Source organism: Engystomops pustulosus, chromosome 11, assembly GCF_040894005.1.
Source record: "Engystomops pustulosus chromosome 11, aEngPut4.maternal, whole genome shotgun sequence".
NCBI classification, from domain to species: domain Eukaryota; kingdom Metazoa; phylum Chordata; class Amphibia; order Anura; family Leptodactylidae; genus Engystomops; species Engystomops pustulosus.
Window position 1 is genome coordinate 54115770 of NC_092421.1, and position 27963 is coordinate 54143732.

General features: G+C 43.0%; 1 protein-coding gene and 1 long non-coding RNA gene across 4 annotated transcripts; one reads left to right on the forward strand and one right to left on the reverse strand.

Annotated features, from left to right (window-relative positions):
* LOC140105642 (uncharacterized) lies at positions 1-13952 on the reverse strand. Its single transcript, XR_011850617.1, has 3 exons — positions 13793-13952; positions 1988-2010; positions 1-62 (listed from the first exon to the last, which is right to left on the reverse strand). It is a non-coding gene; the product is annotated as an uncharacterized lncRNA (long non-coding RNA).
* Positions 13791-27947, forward strand: CALHM2 (calcium homeostasis modulator family member 2). 3 transcript variants are annotated; one of them, XM_072129648.1, is made up of 3 exons: positions 13791-14034; positions 21281-21869; positions 25773-27947. In XM_072129648.1, exons 2-3 carry the CDS (start codon positions 21327-21329, stop codon positions 26187-26189), a joined length of 960 nt encoding a protein of 319 aa, XP_071985749.1. In that variant the 5' UTR covers positions 13791-14034; positions 21281-21326; the 3' UTR covers positions 26190-27947. The 3 variants fall into 3 exon arrangements, with proteins under 3 accessions (XP_071985749.1, XP_071985750.1, XP_071985751.1); XM_072129649.1 differs by lacking the exon at positions 13791-14034 and adding an exon at positions 14107-14127; XM_072129650.1 differs by lacking the exon at positions 13791-14034 and adding an exon at positions 14402-14422.
* The last annotated feature ends 16 nt before the right edge of the window (positions 27948-27963 follow it).

Genomic DNA, 27963 nt, shown 5'->3' on the forward strand with positions numbered 1-27963 from the left:
TGGAGATCTCTTTACTGCGTCAATGATAGGTTGGTATTTATGCCCTTTCCAATGCTGTAAACCTGCGTGAATATTGGGAAGGAAGAAGGAAATAAGAATCATGCCTATTCCTGTTTGTGAATGGCTCAGTTATGGTAGGGATGTTAACTAAGATAAGGCCGCCAGGTTTCATGTTTCGATAGGGGTGGTTTATTAAGCTTGCATTGACACCTGTGTAAATTAATCATTCATCATGGCTCGTACTGGTATACAAGAATTGAAAAAGTTGCAATTCCTGGTCTGGGGCATGTAAAGGGCCGAGTGAGGCTACCTTTGCTCTAACTATAGCCTGCGTCAGGAACTGTTACTGCAGCTCATATTCCATTAAACTATAGTCTCCAGTCCTTGTATTATTCCTGATGCCAGAGGAAGCTGCCTATTGGTGGGGGTGCCGTATGTAGTATCAATACCGATCTGATATTGATGATCCTTTTCTAGGATAAGTCATTTATATCTCTAATAAAAAAAAATCTTTTTAAGGATAATTAGGCTTCTTTGAGCACTGCTTTACAGATCTCCTTTATGTGCACAGGGTTTTACAAAATGATATCAAATACACTGCAAATAGCTAGAGATGTAGAGAGAAAATAAAAAAAAAAAGAAGCAGGTAGTTTAAAAGGGATTAATGGTGGAGTAAAAAACTACCATAAAAATCAACTATGATAAACCAGAGAAGCATGGTTTCATAGATCCAGACACTATGATTATGGTAATCTTTTGGGGCTTTGGGGGCGTTACCAGAGCCCCTCAGTGGTGCACATTCACAGGCAGTTACAATGAGCAGAACATGTCTTATCCAACTCCCTGTTCTCACACTCTGCCTGTGTAATCAAGCAGCAGCAGAAAGATCAGGGGGAGACCGGCTCTGCTCATTGTAAAAGCCTGTGAAGCTACAGCATTGAGGGGCTAAGAAAACACCCACCAGAGCCCTTCAGGCTCATTAGTATAATTATAAAAGTTGATTTTAGAAGGAAGGAAGCCATGGATAACAAATATAAGATCACCAGTCTCACGATTCCTAGTTATGGGTACGGCAAGTGCCCCTGGTTAATCATGCTGGATTTTGATGGTAGATTTCCTTTAACAAACATCATGACTTAAAGAAGAACTACAACAGTTGTGCCATAAATACATGCCCCAATACTGCATTATTTTATTTTACAAGTACACTGGTATCTAACTGTATATAAAAAGCAATTAGAGTAACCGGATCAGAAGCGAAACATATACATTTTTCCATCATCTTCAAAAGTTAGGCCCTTTACAAACTAGCGAGTGTGAGGCATCCAAGTCGCATCACACCGGGAGCATGTGCTGGTTAGAACACTGAAAATCGGAACAAAAATGACATACCGAGTTCATTTCAGGATACTTAGCATTCAGACAGGACAATCCAACCAGCACAGGCTGCAAATGTGATACGAGTTGCTAATGTATAAGGGGCTTTCTGATGCTCAAATATCATTGGGTTGAAGCGTTACATCACTTTCTGATGAATAAAGAGAACTTCTGAATCTCTGGATACAACTGCTGCCTTTTCCTCTTTCTACATTTATCTTTTTGCTGCTTGTACCCACACAATTTCCTTCCTTACTATCAAATACATATATGGTATTCTTCTTCTAGTGAAAATATGTGCTATGTGACGATTTTGAAGTTTCGAGGCTGAACTCAGTCTTCTTCAGTGATCTTAAAGACTTTATTCCTTAAGTCACTTAACTGGTCTGAAACCTGCTTAACCTCTACATCACCCAGAGGAAACAGTTCTGACAACTCTACTTGTAAGCAGAACAGAATCATTCACACTCTATTTAATGATTTTAAAGAGGCACTTCAAGATGTTTATACAGTATAAATAGAATAGCAGAGTTCTCTGTCTTGTAATATCTTCATACAATGAGTGAAATATATTTACATAATGCAGTCCCTTCTGTCTTCTCAGGCTTACCTTTTGCATATACAATCCATTACCTGTAATAGAAAGATGGGGAAATAAAAATCAAAAACAGACCCATATTTTTTTAGCCTATATATTACTCCTAGAATACATTTTACAAGGCTGGAGGGATAGTTAAAGGATTCCCCCACTAATGACATTTATTCACCAGGTTAAAGGGGTTGTCCACTTTCAGCAAAAAAAAATTAAATTTTTTTATATAATAATAAATTATCCAATTTGTCGATATGCTTTCTGTGTCATTTCCTCAGTCTTCTAAATTTCTGATTTCTATCATTCATGCTGCATGACAGCAAGAAGAGATCTAGGAAACCATGAGGAATTAATATAGAAATTATAATGAAAAATTGTCTAACTTTTCATGACACAAACAATATCTACCATTTGCTAAAACTGGACACTTTACATGTGGTATTGGTGGAGGTTGGGCTGCCAGGTCCCAAATTGTGCCATGAGTATTAGCAAGGCTGCATTTTGAAGGGAACCTATCACCATGGCACTATTTTCCATCTATCACAGGTTCCAAAAGCCCATAATATGACAAAAGAATTTATGTGTTTTTGTCATGTTTGTGGGATGTGTACAACATCTGATATCGGCATTATAGTACGGTACATGGCTTCCCCAAGGTGGGGTGGCAGCACATAAGCTTTTGTCACATTATGGGCTTTTGGAACCCATGATAGATGGAAAATAGTGCCTTGGTAAGAGGTTCCCTTTAAGCCACCACTATATTCACTTCCATGGGTCTGAAGTTAATCCCGTCACCTTGTAAGTAACATAGAAGTGAGTAGAGAAGTAGTCGAGCATTCACACGACAGTACTGTTCACAAGGGACATTTGTCAACCCCAATGTAGTGATTGCTGAGGGAGGAACCCCTACCAGACAGACACTTATCCAAATACAAACTCTTGGCTATGAGCTCTGGTGATGTTGTGTGTAATGAACATCTACACAATTTTTCAAAATACTTTCTGTATCAATTTCTTGTGGTGTTCTAAATCTCTGCTTGCTGTCATTCATACATATATATGTATATACAAACCTGTGTGACACCATATGACCATGGGCAAGGTTTTTGACCACAGGAAGTAAACAATGAACCTTCCTGTTGAATGACAGCAAGCGGAGATCTAGAAAACCATGCTAAATTGATACAGAAATTATAATGGAAAATTGTATAACTTTTTAATACACAAACAATATCAATTATTAGGCTGGCACGGGAAGCAAACTTTATAGGGGTCCCTCTTCACCCAGAAGTAAGATACACCTAGTAATGACTATAGATGATGAATGAAACACATTTCATATATAGAGCCTCATGCGTGCAGAACAAATTATTCTTCAGCTTTGTGCTTCCCTTTATACTGCGTCTTCCCTTTTTTCACTACTGCTATACAGTACTGTCATTTCACTATGTGCACAATATACAGTTTAGCATGGAAGGGAAACATATTTATGAGGATAATTCCTGCGCTATAACTTCACCCTATATATTATGCTTTCACTATGACATAATTGTGTGAATCATCCCTGTATGCATAATCCCTGTGCTGTGACATCACCAAGTGCAAGGTTTGCAGCCTGAAATATCATTGTGTTACTTAAAGGGACCAGATTTTACTCCATTAACCCTTTAAAGACACAGGGTTTTTTCCCCGCATTGCTTGCTTTCCACGGTCAAAATTCGTTTTTATTTTTTTCGTGTACAGAACTGTGTGAGGGCTTATTTTCTGCCACTGGCTCATTGTAACAAAACTGCAGAAACTAGACAGCCTTGGGTCTGATGAAGACCCGAGGCAGTCATGGCAACCGATCCTGCCCCCAATGATGTTGGGGGGGAGTGATTATCGCAACAACCCTTCGGCAGCACGGCCAGGGTTAATACCCACGACCAGCGCTAGCACCGACCGCCGGTATTAGTGGTGGCTGCTTTCTGCAATATGCTATTAATTTGACAGTGCTATGAATGGGGATTGCTATGGGACTGCTTCCTTTAGTATGTGCAGCTAAAGTGTTTTATTGACCTGACAGGGTCTCTTTAAACTAGATCCTTCAGGTAGGGTATGAAATGTCCTTTCTAAAATTCCCGCTTTTAAGTGAAATTTCACCCTTTTACCTATAAAAAAAAAAAAAGAATCTACTGCAATGTGAAAAAGAGCAGAGAAGAGTCATGATTGCCTGAGTGATTTTACAGTAACTATATCATGTACTACTGCCCTCTAGTGTTCAATTGTAATAGGAAAGTATAATCTGCCTAACCTCCAGAAATTACTCAATGAACAGATTACCCCAAAGGGATAAGAGTCTCTTGTTAACCCTTTAACAACCTATGATGTAATAATACAACATAAGGCTGTTAAGGGATTATAAAGAGGGCTAAAAAAAATAATAAAAGAAAAAAAAAGTTTAAACAAATATAAATCATACACCCTTCCCTAGAACTGATAAAACAAATTCAATCACAAACGTGTAAAAGGGAACTTGTCAGCACTTTTTTCACAAATACAGCTAATGGCAGGTTCCTATAGAGAACTAGTAACTAGCTGACACCTTTCGTTTAGCTAAAATTGTTTTTCTCACATCCCCTTTAAAATCAATTATAAACTCGCTTCCAACTATAGACGAAGCGGTCCGTTTTTTGGGTGAGTGCCGCAACTTTTGTCTTCTTTTTCATTATTGGGATACGTTAGTTTTAGCCGGCTGAGCACCACCCATGAATTTTATATGCACCCGGACCACTTTATAGTGCCTTTGCCATTATTGTTCATTTTAGTGTAAGTCTGGTAGTTCCTATAAACTCTGCTGTCGGAAAAACTGAACGTGTTGACGCACCCTCAATAAAAAGTGATAACAAGAATGTATAGTCCCAAAAATGGTAGCAATGAAACATCAGCTCGTCCTGCAAAAAATTACACCTTACACAGCTCCGTACACTGTAGTATGAAAACGTCATTGGGGTCAAAATAAGTCAAAACTACAGAAATTTTTTAGCACAAAAGGTTTTTGTTTTTTAAAATTAAAACACAATAAAACCTGTTGACGCTAGGACAAGTGTCGGGAGAATGTGAGCTTCTTTGACAATTTTAGCATGTTAGGATTTTTTTCCCACTTTCCAGTACACAGCGTGGAATATTAAATGACACCAAGTTGTTAAAGGGTTAATACTGAAGCCACGTTGAAGAATTAATGGAAGGCTGCAGCTCCTAAAATTAAATAATATAAATTTTAGTTCTCATGAAAAAAATCAGAGAGCTACATAAAATAAGATACAGTAAATCAAGGTGTGATCAAACTCACTACACATTTAAGTGTGATATTCACAGAGGTAAAGCAATTTTTTCTATACTCATTGATCAATATACTATATTCAAATATTTTTATTCTAATTTTGTCGATATTTTTACATCAGTCACCAAACAACCTACAATTCCTTCTCCATTTTCCTCTGATTGAAGGCCAGAGACATACAGATTGATAGAGCGATGATGAGTGATAAATGCTGCTCCACAGATACCGAATTACAAAGTGCCCCCCCTACACTCGCTTCCAGGTACAAAGTGCCCCCCATACACTCGTTTCCAAGTATAAAGTGCCCCCCATATACTCGCTTCCAAGTATAAAGTGCCCCCCATACACTCGCTTCCAAGTATAAAGTGCCCCCCATACACTCGCTTCCAAGTATAAAATGCCCCCCATACACTCGCTTCCAAGTATAAAGTGCCCCCCCTACACTCGCTTCCAAGTATAAAGTGCCCCCCATACACTCGCTTCCAAGTATAAAGTGCCCCCCCTACACTCGCTTCCAAGTATAAAGTGCCCCCCATACACTCGCTTCCAAGTATAAAGTGCCCCCCATACACTCGCTTCCAAGTATAAAGTGCCCCCCATACACTCGCTTCCAAGTACAAAGTGCCCCCCATACATTCGCTTCCAAGTACAAAGTGGCCCCCCCTACACTAGCAACAATCAAGAAAGAAGACTTGTATCCAGCTGGATGCGAGGAGTCGGTAAGTCGATAAAAATGTCAAAATTTATTTAATCCATTTAAAACGGCAAAATACAGCACAGCACATCGGACAAAAAAGGAACATGAAGGCTACAAAGCGCTACGTGTGGCACCAGCCAAAGGAGTGAGGATTGTCTGGACTTTATAGTGAGCTGATCTACAAAAGTATTTTACTTCCCCCCTACACTCGCTTCCAAGTATAAAGTGCCCCCCATACACTCGCTTCCAAGTATAAAGTGCCCCCCCTGCACTCGCTTCCAAGTACAAAGTGCCCCCCCTACACTCGCTTCCAAGTACAAAGTGCCCCCCCTGCACTCGCTTCCAAGTACAAAGTGCCCCCCCTACACTCGCTTCCAAGTACAAAGTGCCCCCCCTGCACTCGCTTCCAAGTACAAAGTGCCCCCCCTACACTCGCTTCCAAGTACAAAGTGCCCCCCCTGCACTCGCTTCCAAGTACAAAGTGCCCCCCCTGCACTCGCTTCCAAGTACAAAGTGCCCCCCCTACACTCGCTTCCAAGTACAAAGTGCCCCCCCTACACTCGCTTCCAAGTATAAAATGCCCCCCATACACTCGCTTCCAAGTACAAAGTGCCCCCCATACACTCGCTTCCAAGTATAAAGTGCCCCCCATACACTCGCTTCCAAGTACAAAGTGCCCCCCTACACTCGCTTCCAAGTATAAAGTGCCCCCCATACACTCGCTTCCAAGTATAAAGTGCCCCCCATACACTCGCTTCCAAGTATAAAGTGCCCCCCATACACTCGCTTCCAAGTATAAAGTGCCCCCCATACACTCGCTTCCAAGTATAAAGTGCCCCCCCTACACTCGCTTCCAAGTATAAAGTGCCTCCCATACACTCGCTTCCAAGTATAAAGTGCCCCCCCTACACTCGCTTCCAAGTACAAAGTGCCCCCCCTGCACTCGCTTCCAAGTACAAAGTGCCCCCCCTACACTCGCTTCCAAGTACAAAGTGCCCCCCCTACACTCGCTTCCAAGTATAAAATGCCCCCCATACACTCGCTTCCAAGTACAAAGTGCCCCCCATACACTCGCTTCCAAGTATAAAGTGCCCCCCATACACTCGCTTCCAAGTACAAAGTGCCCCCCTACACTCGCTTCCAAGTATAAAGTGCCCCCCATACACTCGCTTCCAAGTATAAAGTGCCCCCCATACACTCGCTTCCAAGTATAAAGTGCCCCCCATACACTCGCTTCCAAGTATAAAGTGCCCCCCATACACTCGCTTCCAAGTATAAAGTGCCCCCCCTACACTCGCTTCCAAGTATAAAGTGCCTCCCATACACTCGCTTCCAAGTATAAAGTGCCCCCCCTACACTCGCTTCCAAGTATAAAGTGCCCCCCATACACTCGCTTCCAAGTACAAAGTGCCCCCCCTACACTCGCTTCCAAGTACAAAGTGCCCCCCCTGCACTCGCTTCCAAGTATAAAGTGCCCCCCATACACTCGCTTCCAAGTATAAAGTGCCTCCCATACACTCGCTTCCAAGTATAAAGTGCCCCCCCTACACTCGCTTCCAAGTACAAAGTGCCCCCCCTGCACTCGCTTCCAAGTACAAAGTGCCCCCCCTACACTCGCTTCCAAGTACAAAGTGCCCCCCCTACACTCGCTTTCAAGTATAAAATGCCCCCCATACACTCGCTTCCAAGTATAAAGTGCCCCCCATACACTCGCTTCCAAGTACAAAGTGCCCCCCTACACTCGCTTCCAAGTATAAAGTGCCCCCCATACACTCGCTTCCAAGTATAAAGTGCCCCCCATACACTCGCTTCCAAGTATAAAGTGCCCCCCATACACTCGCTTCCAAGTATAAAGTGCCCCCCATACACTCGCTTCCAAGTATAAAGTGCCCCCCCTACACTCGCTTCCAAGTATAAAGTGCCTCCCATACACTCGCTTCCAAGTATAAAGTGCCCCCCCTACACTCGCTTCCAAGTATAAAGTGCCCCCATACACTCGCTTCCAAGTATAAAGTGCCCCCCATACACTCGCTTCCAAGTACAAAGTGCCCCCCCTACACTCGCTTCCAAGTACAAAGTGCCCCCCCTGCACTCGCTTCCAAGTACAAAGTGCCCCCCCTACACTCGCTTCCAAGTATAAAGTGCCCCCCATAAACTCGCTTCCAAGTATAAAATGCCCCCATACACTCGCTTCCAAGTATAAAGTGTCCCCCATACACTCGCTTCCAAGTATAAAGTGCCCCCCTTACACTCGCTTCCAAGTATAAAGTGCCCCCCAAACACTCGCTTCCAAGTATAAAGTGTCCCCCCTTACACTCGCTTCCAAGTATAAAGTGCCCCCCATACACTCGCTTCCAAGTATAAAGTGCCCCCCTTACACTCGCTTCCAAGTATAAAGTGCCCCCCATACACTCGCTTCCAAGTATAAAGTGCCCCCCATACACTCGCTTCCAAGTACAAAGTGCCCCCCCCTACACTCGCTTCCAAGTATAAAATGTCCCCCCTACACTCGCTTCCAAGTATAAAGTGCCTCCCATACACTCGCTTCCAAGTATAAAGTGCCCCCCCTACACTCGCTTCCAAGTATAAAGTGCCCCCCATACACTCGCTTCCAAGTATAAAGTGCCCCCCATACACTCGCTTCCAAGTACAAAGTGCCCCCCCTACACTCGCTTCCAAGTACAAAGTGCCTCCCATACACTCGCTTCCAAGTATAAAGTGCCCCCCCTACACTCGCTTCCAAGTATAAAGTGCCCCCCATACACTCGCTTCCAAGTATAAAGTGCCCCCCATACACTCGCTTCCAAGTACAAAGTGCCCCCCCTGAACTCGCTTCCAAGTACAAAGTGCCCCCCCTGAACTCGCTTCCAAGTACAAAGTGCCCCCCCTACACTCGCTTCCAAGTATAAAGTGCCCCCCATAAACTCGCTTCCAAGTATAAAATGCCCCCATACACTCGCTTCCAAGTATAAAGTGCCCCCCATACACTCGCTTCCAAGTATAAAGTGCCCCCCTTACACTCGCTTCCAAGTATAAAGTGCCCCCCTTACACTCGCTTCCAAGTATAAAGTGCCCCCCCTACACTCGCTTCCAAGTATAAAGTGCCCCCCATACACTCGCTTCCAAGTATAAAGTGCCCCCCTTACACTCGCTTCCAAGTATAAAGTGCCTCCCATACACTCGCTTCCAAGTATAAAGTGCCCCCCCTACACTCGCTTCCAAGTATAAAGTGCCCCCCATACACTCGCTTCCAAGTATAAAGTGCCCCCCATACACTCGCTTCCAAGTATAAAGTGCCCCCCCTACACTCGCTTCCAAGTATAAAGTGCCCCCCATACACTCGCTTCCAAGTATAAAGTGCCCCCCATACACTCGCTTCCAAGTATAAAGTGCCCCCCCTGCACTCGCTTCCAAGTACAAAGTGCCCCCCATACACTCGCTTCCAAGTACAAAGTGCCCCCCCTGCACTCGCTTCCAAGTATAAAATGCCCCCCATACACTCGCTTCCAAGTACAAAGTGCCCCCCATACACTCGCTTCCAAGTATAAAGTGCCCCCCATACACTCGCTTCCAAGTACAAAGTGCCCCCCCTACACTCGCTTCCAAGTATAAAGTGCCCCCCATACACTCGCTTCCAAGTACAAAGTGCCCCCCCTACACTCGCTTCCAAGTACAAAGTGCCCCCCCTACACTCGCTTCCAAGTATAAAGTGCCCCCCCTACACTCGCTTCCAAGTACAAAGTGCCCCCCCTACACTCGCTTCCAAGTATAAAGTGCCCCCCATACACTCGCTACCAAGTATAAAGTGCCCCCCATACACTCGCTTCCAAGTATAAAGTGCCCCCCATACACTCGCTTCCAAGTATAAAGTGCCCCCCATACACTCGCTTCCAAGTATAAAGTGCCCCCCATACACTCGCTTCCAAGTACAAAGTGCCCCCCCTACACTCGCTTCCAAGTACAAAGTGCCTCCCATACACTCGCTTCCAAGTATAAAGTGCCCCCCCTACACTCGCTTCCAAGTATAAAGTGCCACCCATACACTCGCTTCCAAGTATAAAGTGCCCCCCATACACTCGCTTCCAAGTACAAAGTGCCCCCCCTACACTCGCTTCCAAGTACAAAGTGCCCCCCCCTGAACTCGCTTCCAAGTACAAAGTGCCCCCCCTACACTCGCTTCCAAGTATAAAGTGCCCCCCATAAACTCGCTTCCAAGTATAAAATGCCCCCATACACTCGCTTCCAAGTATAAAGTGCCCCCCATACACTCGCTTCCAAGTATAAAGTGCCCCCCTTACACTCGCTTCCAAGTATAAAGTGCCCCCCTTACACTCGCTTCCAAGTATAAAGTGCCCCCCTTACACTCGCTTCCAAGTATAAAGTGCCCCCCATACACTCGCTTCCAAGTATAAAGTGTCCCCCCTACACTCGCTTCCAAGTATAAAGTGCCCCCCATACACTCGCTTCCAAGTATAAAGTGCCCCCCTTACACTCGCTTCCAAGTATAAAGTGCCCCCCATACACTCGCTTCCAAGTATAAAGTGCCCCCCCTACACTCGCTTCCAAGTATAAAGTGCCCCCCATACACTCGCTTCCAAGTATAAAGTGCCCCCCCTACACTCGCTTCCAAGTATAAAGTGCCCCCCATACACTCGCTTCCAAGTATAAAGTGCCCCCCATACACTCGCTTCCAAGTATAAAGTGCCCCCCCTACACTCGCTTCCAAGTATAAAGTGCCCCCCATACACTCGCTTCCAAGTATAAAGTGCCCCCCATACACTCGCTTCCAAGTATAAAGTGCCCCCCCTGCACTCGCTTCCAAGTACAAAGTGCCCCCCATACACTCGCTTCCAAGTACAAAGTGCCCCCCCTACACTCGCTTCCAAGTATAAAATGCCCCCCATACACTCGCTTCCAAGTACAAAGTGCCCCCCATACACTCGCTTCCAAGTATAAAGTGCCCCCCATACACTCGCTTCCAAGTACAAAGTGCCCCCCCTACACTCGCTTCCAAGTATAAAGTGCCCCCCATACACTCGCTTCCAAGTACAAAGTGCCCCCCCTACACTCGCTTCCAAGTACAAAGTGCCCCCCCTACACTCGCTTCCAAGTATAAAGTGCCCCCCCTACACTCGCTTCCAAGTACAAAGTGCCCCCCATACACTCGCTTCCAAGTATAAAGTGCCCCCCCTACACTCGCTTCCAAGTATAAAATGCCCCCCATACACTCGCTTCCAAGTACAAAGTGCCCCCCATACACTCGCTTCCAAGTATAAAGTGCCCCCCATACACTCGCTTCCAAGTACAAAGTGCCCCCCCTACACTCGCTTCCAAGTATAAAGTGCCCCCCATACACTCGCTTCCAAGTACAAAGTGCCCCCCCTACACTCGCTTCCAAGTACAAAGTGCCCCCCCTACACTCGCTTCCAAGTATAAAGTGCCCCCCCTACACTCGCTTCCAAGTACAAAGTGCCCCCCATACACTCGCTTCCAAGTATAAAGTGCCCCCCCTACACTCGCTTCCAAGTATAAAGTGCCCCCCATACACTCGCTTCCAAGTATAAAGTGCCCCCCATACACTCGCTTCCAAGTATAAAGTGCCCCCCCTACACTCGCTTCCAAGTATAAAGTGCCCCCCATACACTCGCTACCAAGTATAAAGTGCCCCCCATACACTCGCTTCCAAGTATAAAGTGCCCCCCATACACTCGCTTCCAAGTATAAAGTGCCCCCCATACACTCGCTTCCAAGTATAAAATGCCCCCCATACACTCGCATCCAAGTATAAAGTGCCCCCCATACACCCGCTTCCAAGTATAAAGTGCCCCCCCTACACTCGCTTCCAAGTATAAAGTGCCCCCCATACACTCGCTTCCAAGTATAAAGTGCCCCCCATACACTCGCTTCCAAGTACAAAGTGCCCCCCCTACACTCGCTTCCAAGTATAAAATGCCCCCCATACACTCGCTTCCAAGTACAAAGTGCCCCCCATACACTCGCTTCCAAGTATAAAGTGCCCCCCATACACTCGCTTCCAAGTATAAAGTGCCCCCCCTACACTCGCTTCCAAGTATAAAGTGCCCCCCATACACTCGCTTCCAAGTATAAAGTGCCCCCCATACACTCGCTTCCAAGTATAAAGTGCCCCCCCTACACTCGCTTCCAAGTATAAAGTGCCCCCCATACACTCGCTACCAAGTATAAAGTGCCCCCCATACACTCGCTTCCAAGTATAAAGTGCCCCCCATACACTCGCTTCCAAGTATAAAGTGCCCCCCATACACTCGCTTCCAAGTATAAAATGCCCCCCATACACTCGCATCCAAGTATAAAGTGCCCCCCATACACCCGCTTCCAAGTATAAAGTGCCCCCCCTACACTCGCTTCCAAGTATAAAGTGCCCCCCATACACTCGCTTCCAAGTATAAAGTGCCCCCCATACACTCGCTTCCAAGTACAAAGTGCCCCCCCTACACTCGCTTCCAAGTATAAAATGCCCCCCATACACTCGCTTCCAAGTACAAAGTGCCCCCCATACACTCGCTTCCAAGTATAAAGTGCCCCCCATACACTTGCTTCCAAGTACAAAGTGCCCCCCCCTACACTCGCTTCCAAGTACAAAGTGCCCCCCATACACTCGCTTCCAAGTATAAAGTGCCCCCCTTACACTCGCTTCCAAGTACAAAGTGCCCCCCATACACTCGCTTCCAAGTACAAAGTGCCCCCTCCCCTACACTCGCTTCCAAGTACACAGTGCCCCCCCCCTACACTCGCTTCCATGTACAAAGTGCAGACACCGGCTTCTAGTTACCATTCGCATGCATTTCACTGGAAACGCATATTTCCGAGTCCCGCCCTGTGCGCTAGCATTGCGTTAGGAAATGCAGCGCTGGTGAAAAGTGTGAGCGCGAATACAAACCGGTGTCTTGCATTATGTTTGTAAATGCAAAGCAAGTGCCACGTGTGACCGCACCCTGAGTTTGTTGACACGCAGTTATTGAATTGCATAAACACAAATGTTAACAGCAATGTAATTAGCGGTTTCAAAATGCAATGTAAATGCCACATGTGAACAACGCCTCAGGTGTTGTTTACATTGCGCTTAAGGGCGCTGGTCCATGTTGCGTTTTGACTGCGTTTGCAAACGCAGACCACACCGCACCCACCGGTCAGGAACGAACCACTGGTGTTTTGCATTAAAGTGGCTCTTTTCTGATCGCAGGCGTTTCCAGACAAAACGCAACGTGGGACTGGGACAGCACCTTTAAAAACAATTCAATAGCTGTGGAGAGAACATTTGTTCAATTGTATAAATTCATAAATGCAACGGTAACACAATGTGAGCACACGTATTAACATTGTGTTTACGTAAACGCTGTGATATTGCAATACAATCAGGCAAATTTTGTGGCAAACACTGCGACATCTTGATTTTATTACATTTTATACATATTTTCAACATATTTCACCTATAACATAGAAAAACACGATTTTCCATCTTTACAGAAACCCAGCCTAGAGCGAGTTATATCACTGCACTAGATATAGCGATAATATAGGTTAGCCTCCCCCTCCTATGCTTGAGGTGATGTGTGAGGAGGACGCCATCGCTGACAGAAAAGCCCGCCAAATGGGACTGAATAATTTCATGGATATAGTAACTAAAACTCAATACTAATCATTTTATAGTAAACAGCATCTGAGTGAATGGAATTATACAGAGTGTATGTGACTGTCTATACTGCTAGCTTTACATATCGGTATAATATTCGGGGATATAAATATAAACCTCTTGTAGACGCACATGTTATTGTATCTAGGAGCTGGTACACTTCTGCTCTGGAACATGTGGAAAAAGTAGCAGGAAAACACTCGCATCCCCGTCAGATGTTGGCAGGATTCCTCCGTGCTGGCCGTGGGGGTCACGTGACACCGCCTGCACGGAGGAGTCTGAGCCGCTCTTCAGGAGAGTCTCCGCCCTGGCTGCCAGGATCTCCGGCTCCCTGCAAGGCTGTGCACAAGCTGAGAGCCCCCTGAGAGGGAAGGGTAAGTGATATTATCCATATTACACAGCAGAGCTGAGAGTGATGGCTCCTCCAGCATCACAAGGAGCAGGAGAAGATGATTCATGACTTTCCAGTAACTTTCTGCTGTGTGGAGGGAAGGGCTCGGGACTTTCTTGTTGGCTTTTGGTGTTTCTCTTTAGTTTTTATGAAGAAATATTTATAGAGTTTGATACTTGTTATTATGTTATGTATCACTGTATTATTACAGTTACACTCCATAGGGTTTTATACATCCCAATGTGACATTCCCACTCTCCATGTAGATGTTTCCTGAGAGGAAGATGATGGCTTCAGGCTATGAGAAATGAGCCCCGAGGTCTGCACTGCATCAGCCATCTGCTTTATACAGCTGTATTCACACACTGAATGTACGGTTCTGTCACATGGTTAATGGTCATTCTGTTTTCGTTTATTGGGGGAATTATCTCAAATTCTTGGTAAAATCATGTGTTTGTTAAGTTTTGGGATTGTACGTCATCTGCATTATGTGAATACACCCCAAGTGGGATCATCGTGTTTTCTTTCCCAGTCCATCTTTGGTTTTTCTTGTGAACCCTCTGAAGTTATGGGGCAAAAGTTCATTTTGGCTGTGTTCATACAAAGCATTTTTTTTCTTTCATTAAAGGTTAGTAAGTAGAGATGAGCAGACCCAAACTTTAACCCCTACGGGACACAGCATCTTTTGGCCTAAAGGACGCGGACCCATTTTTCAAATCTGCCCTGTGTCACTATAAGTGGTTATACCGTGGGAACGCTGTGAGATATCCAGGGGATTTTGAGATTGTTTTCTCGTGACACATTGTACTTCAAATTAGTTTAAAAATTTGGATGAAATCTTTTGCGTTTAGTTATGAAAAAAAACAAAATTTGGCAAAAAATTGGAAAAATTCTATATTTTCAACGTTCTAAATTCTCTACTTTTGATGCAGATAGTCATAGCACCCAAATAAATTCATAACTTACATTTCCCAAATGTCTGCTTTATGTTGGCATGTTTTTTTTAAGATTCCACATATTTTACTAGAATGTTATGAGGCTCAGAATTTAGGTATCATTTTTCACATTTTTTGTAAAATCACCAAAACCCGTATTTAGATGGACCTGCTCAACTTCTAATTGACACTGAGAGGCCTAAATAATAGCTAGACTCATAAATTACCCCATTGTGGAAACTACACCCCTCAACGTATGAAAAACCACTTTTAAGAAGTTTGTTAACCCTTTAGGTGTTTTATAGGGGTTAAAGCAAAACGGAGGTGCAGTCTGAAAATTGTAATATTTTTTCACAATACACTCATTTTGGGTGGAAAATTAAACATTTACAATGGATTAAATGAAAAAAGGCTCCACAAAGTTTGTTACCCAATTTCTCCCGAGTACACGGATACTCTATATGTGGTGGTAACCTGCTGTACGGGCGCACGGCCGGGCATAGGAGGGAAGGAGGCGCCATCCAGATCCGATTTGCTATGTCACATTGTACAGGCTATAATTTTTTTCTTTTTTTATTGATGACCTATAGGGGCTTATTTCTTTTGCCACATGAGATGCACTTTTCTGGTACATAATTTTGGGGCATCTATAGCTAATTGGTGAGATTTAATTAAAGCTTTGTTGGTGGAGGAAATGAAAATCGTCAATTTTTAGGAACATTTTTATGTGTTTTTTTTTTTGGCCGTTAACCATACCATAAAAATAGTATATTATTTTTATTCTATGGGTCGCCACGATTACAAAAATACTTCATTTATATATATTTTTTATTTTTTCCCATTTTTACTGAATAAAAAGTAATTTGGCAAAATTGTTGTTAATTTTAGCATCACCGTCTTTCATATGCATAACTTTTTTATTTTTCACCTCACAAATCTGTTTAAGGGCTTATTTTTTGCGAGAAGGATTGTTCTTTTTAGTGGTCTTATTTTAGATTGCGTAACTTTTTTAAATCACTTTTTAGAGCATTTTTAAAGGGCATTAATAAAAAATCATCTTTTTTTCAGAGAGAGTTTTTTGAGGTTGTTTTTTACGGGGTTCACTTTGCGGATCTAATAACGATTCTGTTTTATTATGCAGATTGTTACGGACGCAGGGATACCAAATATGTGGGGGTTTTGTGTATTTTATTCAATTGTACTGAATAAAAACTAATTTGGAGAAAATCTTATTCATTTTAGCATCACCATCTATTCATATGCATAACTTTTTTATTTTTTGGCTGACAAATCTGGTTAGGGGCTTATTTTTTGCGAGAACAGTTGTTCTTTTTAGTGGGCTTATTTTAGAGTGCATAAAATTTTTTAAATCACTTTTTAGAGCATTTTTTATAGGGTATTAATTAAAAATTATCTTTTTTTCGGAACGTTTTTTGCGTTTTTTTCCTCCGGCGTTTACCGTGCGGGTCCAGTAACAATTCTGTTTTATTATGCAGATTGTTACGAACGCGGCAATACCAAACATGCGGGGTTTTTTGTGTTTTTATGTTTTTTATACTTTATTAAGGGTTTTTATGGGAAAGTGACATTTTAGGGGCTTATATTTTTATGTATTTATTTTTTATTTATTATAATGTGTAGTGTTAAGTGTTTTTGCATAATTTTACTTCTACATACTTGAACTTAAACCAGTGATACTCTGATCACTGGTTTAAGTTCAATACACTGCTCTACAATACTATTTTATTGTAGAGCAGTGTAAACTGTCTAAGCATGCTTGCGCATGCTCAGACAGTTTGCAGTCAGACCCGGAAGGGTTCTGGCTGCCATGGAAACCGGGCAGCTCCGGGGCACATGCCAGTCCTCGGAGCTGCCCAGGAGAGGATCGGATCCCCCGGTAAGCGGCACGGGGGATCCGATCCATAGGGGGAAGACCCTTACACGCCGCGGTCATGCTTGACCGCGGCGTGTAAGGGGTTAACACCCGCGATCGGAGTCGGCTCCGATCGCGGGTGTTAGCGCAGGCTGTCAGCTGTACTAGACAGCTGACAGCCGCTGCTTCTGGTACCGGCTCCGTTCGTGAGCCGGTGCCAGAAGCAGGACGTTATAGTGCGTCCTGGTGCGCTAAGTATCTAGCCACCGGGACGTACTATAACGTCCTGGTGCGCCTAGGGGTTAAAGAGCGTCTACCACCAGGATGAAGGACTACATGTAAATGAGCCAGGAGCCCCTTAGGCTCATTTGCATACAGGCTTTCATTCTGGTGGTAGATGTCCTTTAAATTTGAGTGCGTCTTGCGTGACCGGGACATATTGCTGGCTTGGTGCAGCCAGTCCAGCAAATTGATGCTACTAGCCATAGCTGTGATTGGTCAGGGGATACCCCCAGCAATATGTTCGTGTTGCGAGGAACACACCCAAACATAAAGGAAATCTAACACCAGGATGAAGGATTGCAAACCAAGCACACTGACACACTGGTGTGTGCCGCCTCTGGCAGGTGCTGTTTTTCTTTTAGCTTCTTTGGACCTTGTTTTTACAATTAAAAGGATTCACTGATTATGCAAATTAGCCTCAGAGGCTCCAGGCTCCATAGATGTCAATGGAGTTTGGAGACCTGAAGGCTCATCTGCATCTGCATAATTTTTAAAACCTCCTTTTCTTAAAAAGAAAGGGCATACAAAGCTACAAGAAGAGCATCTTCCACCAATATCTGTGTGCTTGGTTTACAATCCTTTATTCTGGTGGTAGATTTCAATTAAGGAGACGTCACAAATTCTCAGCCTTGAAAAAAACACAAGATGTCAGTAGTTTTCCCCTACTCACCCTCCCCCCAAACTTCCACAATACAGACTTCTTGGAATGGCTGCATTCTGAATAAGAAGGGTTAATAGGAGCCTGTGCCTTTTTGTGTACAGGGGGCATAATCTAGAGTAAAATAAAAAATATTTGTGCCTTTTACATATCAAGAAGTTTTCCCCCATGCTCTTGCTATTACCTACTGCCCACTTTTGTTTTGGTTTCTTTCTAGGTAACATCCTGGATAGTATTACAAACAGGTCGGCACTTGTTTGCTATAGGATAACTTTCTATACAATTACAGGAATTCTTCTCCTGGGGAGTTGTCCTGCTAACGCAGCGCTGTCATAGTCATCCTTTCAAGGAAAAAAGAATAATAATACTATACTTTTACATACAAGTGCATTTGTCTTTGCCAGCAGACCAAAAAGGCAAACTTACTCCCACGAGAACTTGATTCTTTCATGGCTCATTTTCTCAGGGTTTTTTTTTTTTGTATATTACAATGCAGACGGTCATCTACTTAAAAACACCCGACTTACAGACTTACCAGGTAATTGGTAATTTACTGTACTTTAGTCCCAGGATACAATAAACAGCTATAAAAGTTATGAAATGTGTCTGCAATTAAGATTTTTTTGTTAATCTTGGTTCTCATGACAATCCCACATTTTTAAAATCCAATTGTCACAGAGGCCAAAAACAATTTGGTGGGGTTACAATTATATAGTCCGGACTTGCATACAAATTCAACTTAAGAACAAACCTACAGAACCTATCTTGTACATAACCTGGGGACCGCCTGTGGATGTATCACAGCCGTGGTTTGTAGGTGACATATCTGCTTCTCTTCCCTGTGCTGGACATGGGGGGACCAATCCTGCCTTTTTATATGAGGCCATTTTTGTAGTGCTTGCATGCAATGGTGGGGAAATAGATGCAACATTTAGCTGAAACTGGAGGATAAAAGAAGCTGTACCTAGGACTCCTGTCTCTCCTTGCCCATCTACCATCTGCTTTACTGATGGTTAATGTCCAACGTTAGATGCCCATTTCTTTATGCACTAATTGGAATCGTTTTTGGCGTACAGGCAGTCCTCGAGTTACATACAGGTTCTGTAGGTTTGTTGTTAAATTGAATTTGTATGTAAGTCGGAACTGTATATTTTATAATTGTAACCCCAGACAAATGTTTTTTGGTCTTTGTTACAATTGGATTTTAAGTGTTGGATTGTCATAAGAATCAGGAGTAACAATCATTGCAGACACCTATGATAACTGTTACAGCTGTTTATTGTAAAATTACCAAAATCCAGAGGTCTGTTTGTAACTAGGGGTTGTCTGTAAGTCAGGTGTTCTTAAGTAGGGGACCGCCAGTATAATGAAACTGCATATTAGCTCAGAAAATAACTTTTAAAAATATGTAAGTGAGCGGAGTGCTCTCTCCACACCTCAGCTCTGATGTCACCGACCGGCTCCTAGCCTGGAGCAAGAGTAGGCTTACAGCAAGAGGGGTGGAATAAATTAAAATCTGGGTCATTTACATATTACAAGTTGTTATCTGAGATAATATGCAGTTTCAATTACAATTTCAGTTACTGCATAAAGAAACAGGCATCTAATCCTGAACATCTACCATCAGTCAAACTAATGGTAGATGTCCTTTAGGGGTCATCTACCACCCGGAAAAAGGACTGTATGTAAATGAGCCTGTGGGGCTCCAGCCTCCATAGGTGTTAATGAAGCCTGGAGCCTCAGGTTAATTTGCGTACAGTCTTTTATCCTAGTGGTAGATGCCCTTGAATGCTTTTTCACACCACCGTAATTCACATCTCTATGCTTTTCTACGGCTAGCAAACAGACCCGTTTTTTTCACTGATCTGTGGTCCGTGCTTAAAAATATGCCAGGACTGGCAATTTTTTTTCTCACATGCAAACCATGGACTTCCATACAGGTCAATGGATCCGTAAAAAAAAAAAAACTTCTGGCTAGTTGTAGATGATTATTTTTTTTTCCATGGATGTGAAAAGAACACATGTTGATACAACATGTATCTGTGTTGATATGTAAAGTGAAGCCTCCTGTCTTTTACCTCATCAGCCAGACATTTCTGATCATAAAATGGCCGCAGGTGGAGGAACACGTGATCCATGAACAATCGCCCTGCCAGGACTTAAATCTTATATTCATGAATACTATCATAAAGTCCTGGCAGGGCAATTGTTCAAGGACCGCTAATATCATATGACCCTCCATTTGCAGCCATTCTATGTTTGGGAAGGCTTCACTTTACCTATCAAGAAAGTAGTTCAGAACTATTAATAGATTTATACTGGTAAATTACCTAATATCCGGACAGCTACCTGTTTTTCAATGTCAGCACTTGGATGTGCATCTGCCTTTTTTCTTTTTATCTTGGACCACTCAAAGCAAAAGTTTGTCGTCCATGGCCTTCTTCCTTCTAATATCAATGTTTCAAATTTTACTTGTACCTTCACAGGCTGTTACACTGACTCGCCCTCCACTTCTGCTCAGTTAGCACTTCCCTCTCCCTCTGCCTGTTGTAATCTCATGGTAGCAGAGGAAGTTTCACACAGTGGGAGGGGGAAGTGCTCTTGCACACTGTAGCAGCCTGGGAAGCTACAACATGGAGAGGCTCTGGTTGATTTTAGGACAGAGAAAACAAATATTAGAAGATTACCACAGTCCTGGTGCTGGATGTATAAGTGAGTAGATGTCCACAGTATATATAACCTGTCTGTTCTGGAAGTTAGAGCAGATTGCACCTGTAGCATGTGAAAGGTCTTCATCTGCATCCACTTATTACATAACAATACTTGCAGATTTGTTTTCAATGTGCCGCTATGGAAATATCCCCTTCCTATGATCCCACCCAATGTTTTTAGTTTCATTTTCTCTAAGGAAAAATACAGTTTCTCCTGAACTTTTATACCACAGAACTGGTGGATTCATTTTGTTACAATGTATCTCATCCTTGACATTTTAACAAGGATTTTTACAACATTCTAATCTTTGTTTGGAGCTTGTTACCTTTGTATAAATAATTCACATACTTGACACACAGAACAGTAGCTGTAGGCAAATCTATGTGTAGAGTGTTACAATATTCTCACGTAGAAAAGATATGGGGGCATTTCATCATGTGATTCCGATTTCTAGCAAGTTCCAACTTTCCAGAAGCTAATGTTTTGGAAAGTAATGTCATGAATGAGCCTTTTATATCAAAGGATAATTTAACTGAAGGATTTCCAATGTTTAGTTTATGCAGCGCTCGCTTTATATGTTATTTGTTTCTCCTGTAACCACATCATTATCTGTAGACTGTCGTCTTGGTATAAGTTAGAGGCAGAGCTCAAGAGGAAGCCGATAAATTAAAGGAAGTTGCAGTAAGAGTCTGGAAATAGAAAAATGCTGACATGTTTGTGTTGGAGTTTTGCTCAGTGAAATGACAATCTATTTTTTTTTTTTTTCCAGTGAAGTTTGCACATTTTCTACAACTGGATGTTGAAATAACAGAAGAATGGCCTCCTTAATATCTGAAAACTTGAAGTTCTTTTCTCTGTTCTTTAAGAGCCGGGATGTGATGATATTCAATGGACTGGTTGCATTGGGAACGGTTGGCAGCCAGGAGCTGTTCTCTGTAGTGGCTTTCAACTGCCCTTGTTCTCCAGAGAGAAACTATTTGTATGGACTGGCTGCTATTGGCGTGCCAGCCCTGGTCTTGTTTCTTATTGGCATCATATTAAATAATCACACCTGGAATCTAGTGGCTGAATGTCGGAAAAGAGCAGTGAAGAACTGTTCGATCCCTGCTACCTTCTTGTTATTTGGATCTATAGCAGGGAGGGCGGCCGTGGCCCCTGTCACCTGGTCTGTTATCTCACTACTCCGAGGAGAGGCGTATGTGTGCGCCCGCAGTGAGTTTTTAAACCCCATAATGTTTCCAGGTTTCCCACTGGACAAAGGACGAGAAGACATGGCTAAATTTCCATGCAAAGATACACCAGCTGATATTTTGATCTTTAGAGAAGAAGTTATACGGAGGTTAAAGTACGAATCGCAGGTAAGTGTGTACAGTCCTATAAAATGACAAAGATTTGTATTGAACATATTTGCATGTTTGGTATGCTGAACAATTTTTCAGTCTTCTCATTGCTTTATTAGGTATGATTGTACAATTGGACATATTTTCGGTTACTTGTACACGGTTTGCAAACCACTTTTTCCCATTTGGGTTGGTTGACTATGAAAACTTGTAAAAGTTCCCTTATTGGATCCGTAGTACAAAGCTGCTTGGAACATGATGCTTTGAAAGCGTTATAGTTAATGGGAACCTGTCAGACAGGTCACTTTAAAGCTGGAATCGGTGTGTGGAAAAGTATAGGAGACAGACGTGCGACTTATTGATCCCACAGTGCTAGGGGAAACTATTTCCATTATGTTTTTATTGGATTTAGACTCGCAGTCAAGATATATGACCATTCCTGTAAGGAAAAGAACCAAGATGGTGTGGTTCCTATTAAAAAATTAATTTAAGTCCAACTAGGGATTGGTGTTTTCAATGTTTACGGGATATTACTAGAGCTTGACTGCAGTTTACAGGCATACCCTTGTATTTATACTAGGGCTCAGCGATATTGTCTTGTTGTGCATGTAGTCAATGTTAATTTCACAGCCAATACACTGAAACCTTATGGATAAGCATAATAGTCACTGACCTTTATAGATCTAAAGTAACTCTCATGGGCTGCTTAGATCCTACGTACAACCATACCACCGAACTTACTGCAGTTGGCTCCATCCATTGCTATATTGACATTGCTTTTCATTATGTTGTAGGCTAACCCTACATAGGGAAATAAACAAGGGACAGGCAGAGCATTGTCTTTGATTTGGCCATGCAGGACGAATAATAGTGGCATGTATGTCATGTAACTACCCCAGTCTCCGAGAGGTCAGGTCAGCAGAAGCTCTAGTCAGCAATACACCTAAGCCTTTATTAGAGCTTCACCTTTTATATCATGCCAATTATTTAATTTTTTTTTGGTCATTTAGGGAAAATGATTCTCAGCCCTCACTTGGTTTATGCTTAATGGCCAGCTAAAATAAATGTATACAGTTTAGTTGAATAAGTTCCTTTATTTTTAACCGAAATCGGTGAATATTTAGATTCTTGCAGATATTAAAAGGGAACCTGTCGCCTCAAACCTAATCCATAAACTCCAAACAATACTTTGTACAAAACGGTGAATGTGCCACAATGCTACTACTGTGGCTCCTCTACATTACATTTGTGAAAAATTTACATTTATCCCCTCTTGTCTGTCAGAAGTCATGGAGGTGGAAAAGCGTTTTTGGATGCGGTCAAGCTCCCCTGCCTCACAGCCGCTCAGACCTCACTCCCCTCAGTATCACACCGCTATAATCCTGTTTAAAATATCCGATCATTGCAGTCGTCAGTTTGGCGTCGGCCTGCGTGTCCCCAGCAGACTGCACAGATGCATCACGAATGTAAATGCTGATGTAAATGAGAGTTAGCCCAATGCCTATGGTGTGCATGAGCATCGTACCGACTCTTACAGGTGTACGTGAAGGCTGGCGTCAAACTGGCACAATTGTGGTGACGTGAGTCCGCGGTCTAAGGCTCAGCTGCCGCAAGGAGGCAAAGGAGCTTGGCTGCAACCAAGAGCTCCTGACCCCTTGACTGCATAAGCGTATAAGGTACTATTTCAGGTTTATGGAGAAATTTGAGGTGACCGGTTCCCTTTAAGCGTTTATCTTGTTATCTCACAGATATAATAATGATGCACAGTTGGCAACAGCGAGGTCTTTATCAAAGAGTTCACATGACCAACGACGTGCAACAGTGTTTCATCTGGAGGACAGAGTAGTCCGCATGTGTCAGAAAAATAACATTATTTGCTTATATTATAGGACAATATCAATAAATCCAGTCTGAAATTAAATTGTACCTCATGGGCACAGTCATATATAATGTGGCAATATAATTTGTAGGTTGGAGTTGATGGACTAATGTCTTTTTTTTTCTAACCTTTTTTACTATGATACCCTGGATACAGCAACCCCAAATGGTTTGCCAACTAAATAGTATCTTTCAATGTGAACCATACAGTAAGTTCATGTAAGTGACTTTTTCATTTAACCCATAAGAGCCTTTTGAGCTGTGCCAGGTTATTCCTGTGACCTATCATAAATGCCAGCCACATTCTCGGCCTGAGTGCTCATGAAGGAGAAAGGCTTATCTATTTTTATCCTCCCTAAGTTATGTTTCTCACCATGCATACACATACATCTTAAAGGACATCTACCATCAGTAGATGTGTCCTACTAAAAAGATTCAGAGAGACTTCTTCTATCTGCCGTGAATGTCCCATATGATGCCGTACTAAGGCGACGGCTGCTCGGCCTTCAATGGGGAGGGGTGAGGAGTGCCCTGGGCCAGTATATGTTTGTGTGCTTCACCTTACTGTACAGGCCTGTGCACCATGGATTCTGTACATAAAGGTAACGGCTGGTGGCAGATCAGGTACCAAGGATTATCAATTATCAACTCTTCATTAGACACTTTACAGCTGATCATTGCAGCCTGGGACTAAAGTAAAGAATTCAGAGATCTTCACTAGAGGTCACAGTGGGCAGAGAGATCTGTCTGTAACAAGGGGTCCTCTATTGGGTGTCCTTAGGTAGGGGACCATCTGTACATTAACATCCTGTGTCACACATTTTCCTCGTTTTCCTCTTAGATTGTTTAAATGACTAGTGCATGTCCTCATATACTTCAATGGACTTGTACCCACAGCTGTGATTTTCATGGCCATGTGTATGAACCGACTGCCCGAGCTGCACATTATGGTGCTGGTTCTGCCCGTGTGTACAGCTCAGGAAATATTAGATGCAACATTAAAGGGAACCTGTCACCAGGAGACCCATTTTTAGCACTCCCCCAGTCCCCACAGAGCATAGTACATACACTGCCAAAGAGTTTTTGTATAAGAAATAGGTTTTACAGAAAAAAAATATATGTTATATTGTACCTTTCATTAGCATCTGCTGTGTGACTAGGCAGTTGCCAATTGGGAGGGGCTGGAAAGGAGCAGTTCTCCCCCCCCCCCCACCCTTGGGAAACATGTGACCTTTTCAAATATATGAATAACTCCCCACACTCGGGATTGGCTGTAGAGGAGCAGCGGGCGTCGCTAAGGCAAGCGATAGGTGTTTTTATATATTTGAAAAGGTCACATGGAGTAGCTGTTCCCCAAGGTTGGGGGGGAACTGCTCCTTTCCAGACCCTCCCATTTGGCAACTGCCTAGTCACACAGCACATGCTAATGAAAGGTACAATATAACATATCTTTTTTTCTGTAAAACCAATTTTCAATACAAAAACTCTTTGGCAGTGTATGTACTATGCTCTGTGGGGACTGGGGGAGTGCTAAAAATGGGTCTCCTGGTGACAGGTTCCTCTGAGCGCTATATACACATGCATTGGGAGAGCTATGGGATGTGTAATTGAATGTTAGAGAAAAGAAGATCTTTATACCGTGTTAGCCAGTGCAAACGGGGAAAAAAAAATCCTATGGTATTAGTAAAATTTAAAAGGTAATATAATACCCTTTCATGGGTAATAAAAAGATGATGATGAAGATAACATGCGTAAAATATAACATTTTTTTTTTCCCTCTTCCTTAGTCATGGTTGGTTGTGAGAATGTAGGATGAGTCTTGTTTTCACTGTTAAGATTCGGGCTACATGCACAATTTGGATGCATGCACATGTCCCCATGTCTTTCTACCTAAATGCAGGTGACTGATTTTGCACTTTAAGAATTTCCCCCACAGCTACCAATTACATATGACAAATAAATATGCATACACAGTGGATTGAAGGGAATTGTGTTCATTTTGTTTGGAGATTGATCTATTTATTATTTTCTATCCCCTTCTAGTTTCTTGGTTGGATTCTTATTGGAGTAGTCGCTTCAACGATCTTCCTTCTAAAGTGCCTGCACCATTGCTGTTCTCCAATAAGTTACCACCAGGAAGCTTACTGGAGCCAGTACCGAACCAGCGAGAAAGACCTCTTCAACCGCACTGCCGCAGTCCACGCTAAGGTCCTGGCAGCCAGTAACGTCAAGCAGTTTTTTGGGTTTGTGGCTTTGGATAAAGAAGAAAAGGAAATGGTTACTGAATATTCAGTGGATGAAGCTCAGCCAAGTCCACAGTGGAATGAAATAACCGGACTATATCTGTATCGGGAAAACAAAGGCTTCCCCTTGTACAGTCGTCTTCACAAATGGGCTAAAAAGCTTATCGGGAATGGCACGGATGCAGGGGGCAGAGAGATGGCGCTGCTTGCCGTTTGAGAGGGTCATTTTGGTATGACAAGGGAGTCAATTGACTCATCGCTGGTTCAGAAAATTCAGTTCAGAAATTGAGACATTCATAAAAACTGTATACAATTTGGGTACTAAAACAATTTTTGTAACCAGGGGTTCAGCTGTTTCTCATTGTGCACAGTCCTACATTTCATATCTTTTCAATGAATTCCGTTTTAAGCACAAGGTGGTATTTGCCACTACTGACCTCATTCAGGGAAAGCGTCCGATAGAATTTCTCAAGTATTTTGTCAGTTTAATTGTATGCAACCACTTTAGGCAATCTGCCACTTTATACATTATCTACATCTACAAAGGGAACCTATCACCAGGGACCTCATTTTTCAATAAAGACGGGTTACAGGAGCCCATTACAGCTGCATTGCACATATACCTTTCTGTTTTCTCTAATCTTTGCATTGCAATATAATTGTGTGTTGTAACGTACCTTGCACCCTGACAGAATCCTCTGTGTAGTCCCAGGGGTTGGGCTTTGGTTTGGATGCATTTTAAAAAACAACACGTGCCTTGTCTGTGCTGCAGACTGCTCAGCTCTTGGTCCCCACCTTTGTGTCCCTGTACAGCTTCTCCCTTTCCCACTGATGAGCTCTGTGAAGGAGCAGGAGGTAGGAGCTGTACAGGAGCACAAAGACGTGGGCCAAGAGCTGAGCAGTATGCAGCACCAGCAAGTCACATGTTGTTTTTTTTGAAACGCACAATTATATTGTAATGCAAATGCTTAGAAAAAGCAGAAAGACATTTTTTCACTGCAGGTGTGATGGGCTTCTGCAACCTGTCTTTAGTGAAAATGAGGTCCCTGGTGACAGGTTCCCTTATGGTTAGGAGGGGTGGTGGATTTGGATCGCACAAGTTTCTTTCTGTGTTGTCTAGGGCTCCCTGATCTAATCCTATGTCGCCTCAAGTTATAACTTCAGGGCAATTTCCAGTTATGACCCATAGGCAATTAAGGTGCTCACTTGGAAACCACTTCCAGCCACTTGCAAGTTTAGTAACAGAGGTCTCCTCGGTTGATGATCCAAATGTGGAAAAAGGGATGTCTCTGGTTACTTGCTAAAGCCCACAACACAAAACTGATCACCCAGGTGATATTGGGAGAAGGTCCAAAGAAAATATGTAAATATAGGAGCGTCTTCACCTAATTATTATGTGTTGTGACTTGTCTCAAAAAAGATTTCAGAAACAAGTCAATAATCTTCTGGAGAAGACACTCTGGTCTGTGCCCCATTTTTTATTTATTGATGTAATCTAAATAGAATCCTGGAGGTAAATTTTATAGCAGCCTCATAATGCTAGCCGCTGGTCACATTACAAAGTGATCCACACAGATCATGCATCTCTAGGTAACGCACAAGTGCCTTGTAGAGAGAACGGATACATATAGAATAGGGCCTTATAGGTTAATGCACATTTCATCTATTCTGAGTTCTCATGGACCTTCTTGTTCACCTCTCATTTCATTACCGCTGGGCTGGAACCTTAAACAATATTTGAAACCATCATAATTTACCATATGCCTTAGTAACTGGGATCGGTATTATGCATCTGCCACAGTGTATGGGTTGTCTCGTCGATGAATGTTGCCTGCAAATCTTTCAGGACATTGCTCTCGTGCAATATCCTTTTAAGTATTGCTTTCTCTTGAAGATACATTATTGTATAATACTCAGGTACGGTTTACTGGTGCATGTATCCTTTTATAATTAAATATTGCATATTTTCACTTTGCTTTTGTGCTTCCTTT

What these genes read in the sequence shown, in the direction of transcription:
- CALHM2 (XM_072129648.1), top strand. Translation starts at nt 21,327, where the DNA reads ATGGCCTCCTTAATATCTGAAAACTTGAAGTTCTTTTCTCTGTTCTTT. An exon ending in GGTTAAAGTACGAATCGCAG is followed by an intron (nt 21,870 to 25,772) that starts GTAAGTGTGTAC and finishes ATCCCCTTCTAG; the next exon opens with TTTCTTGGTTGGATTCTTAT.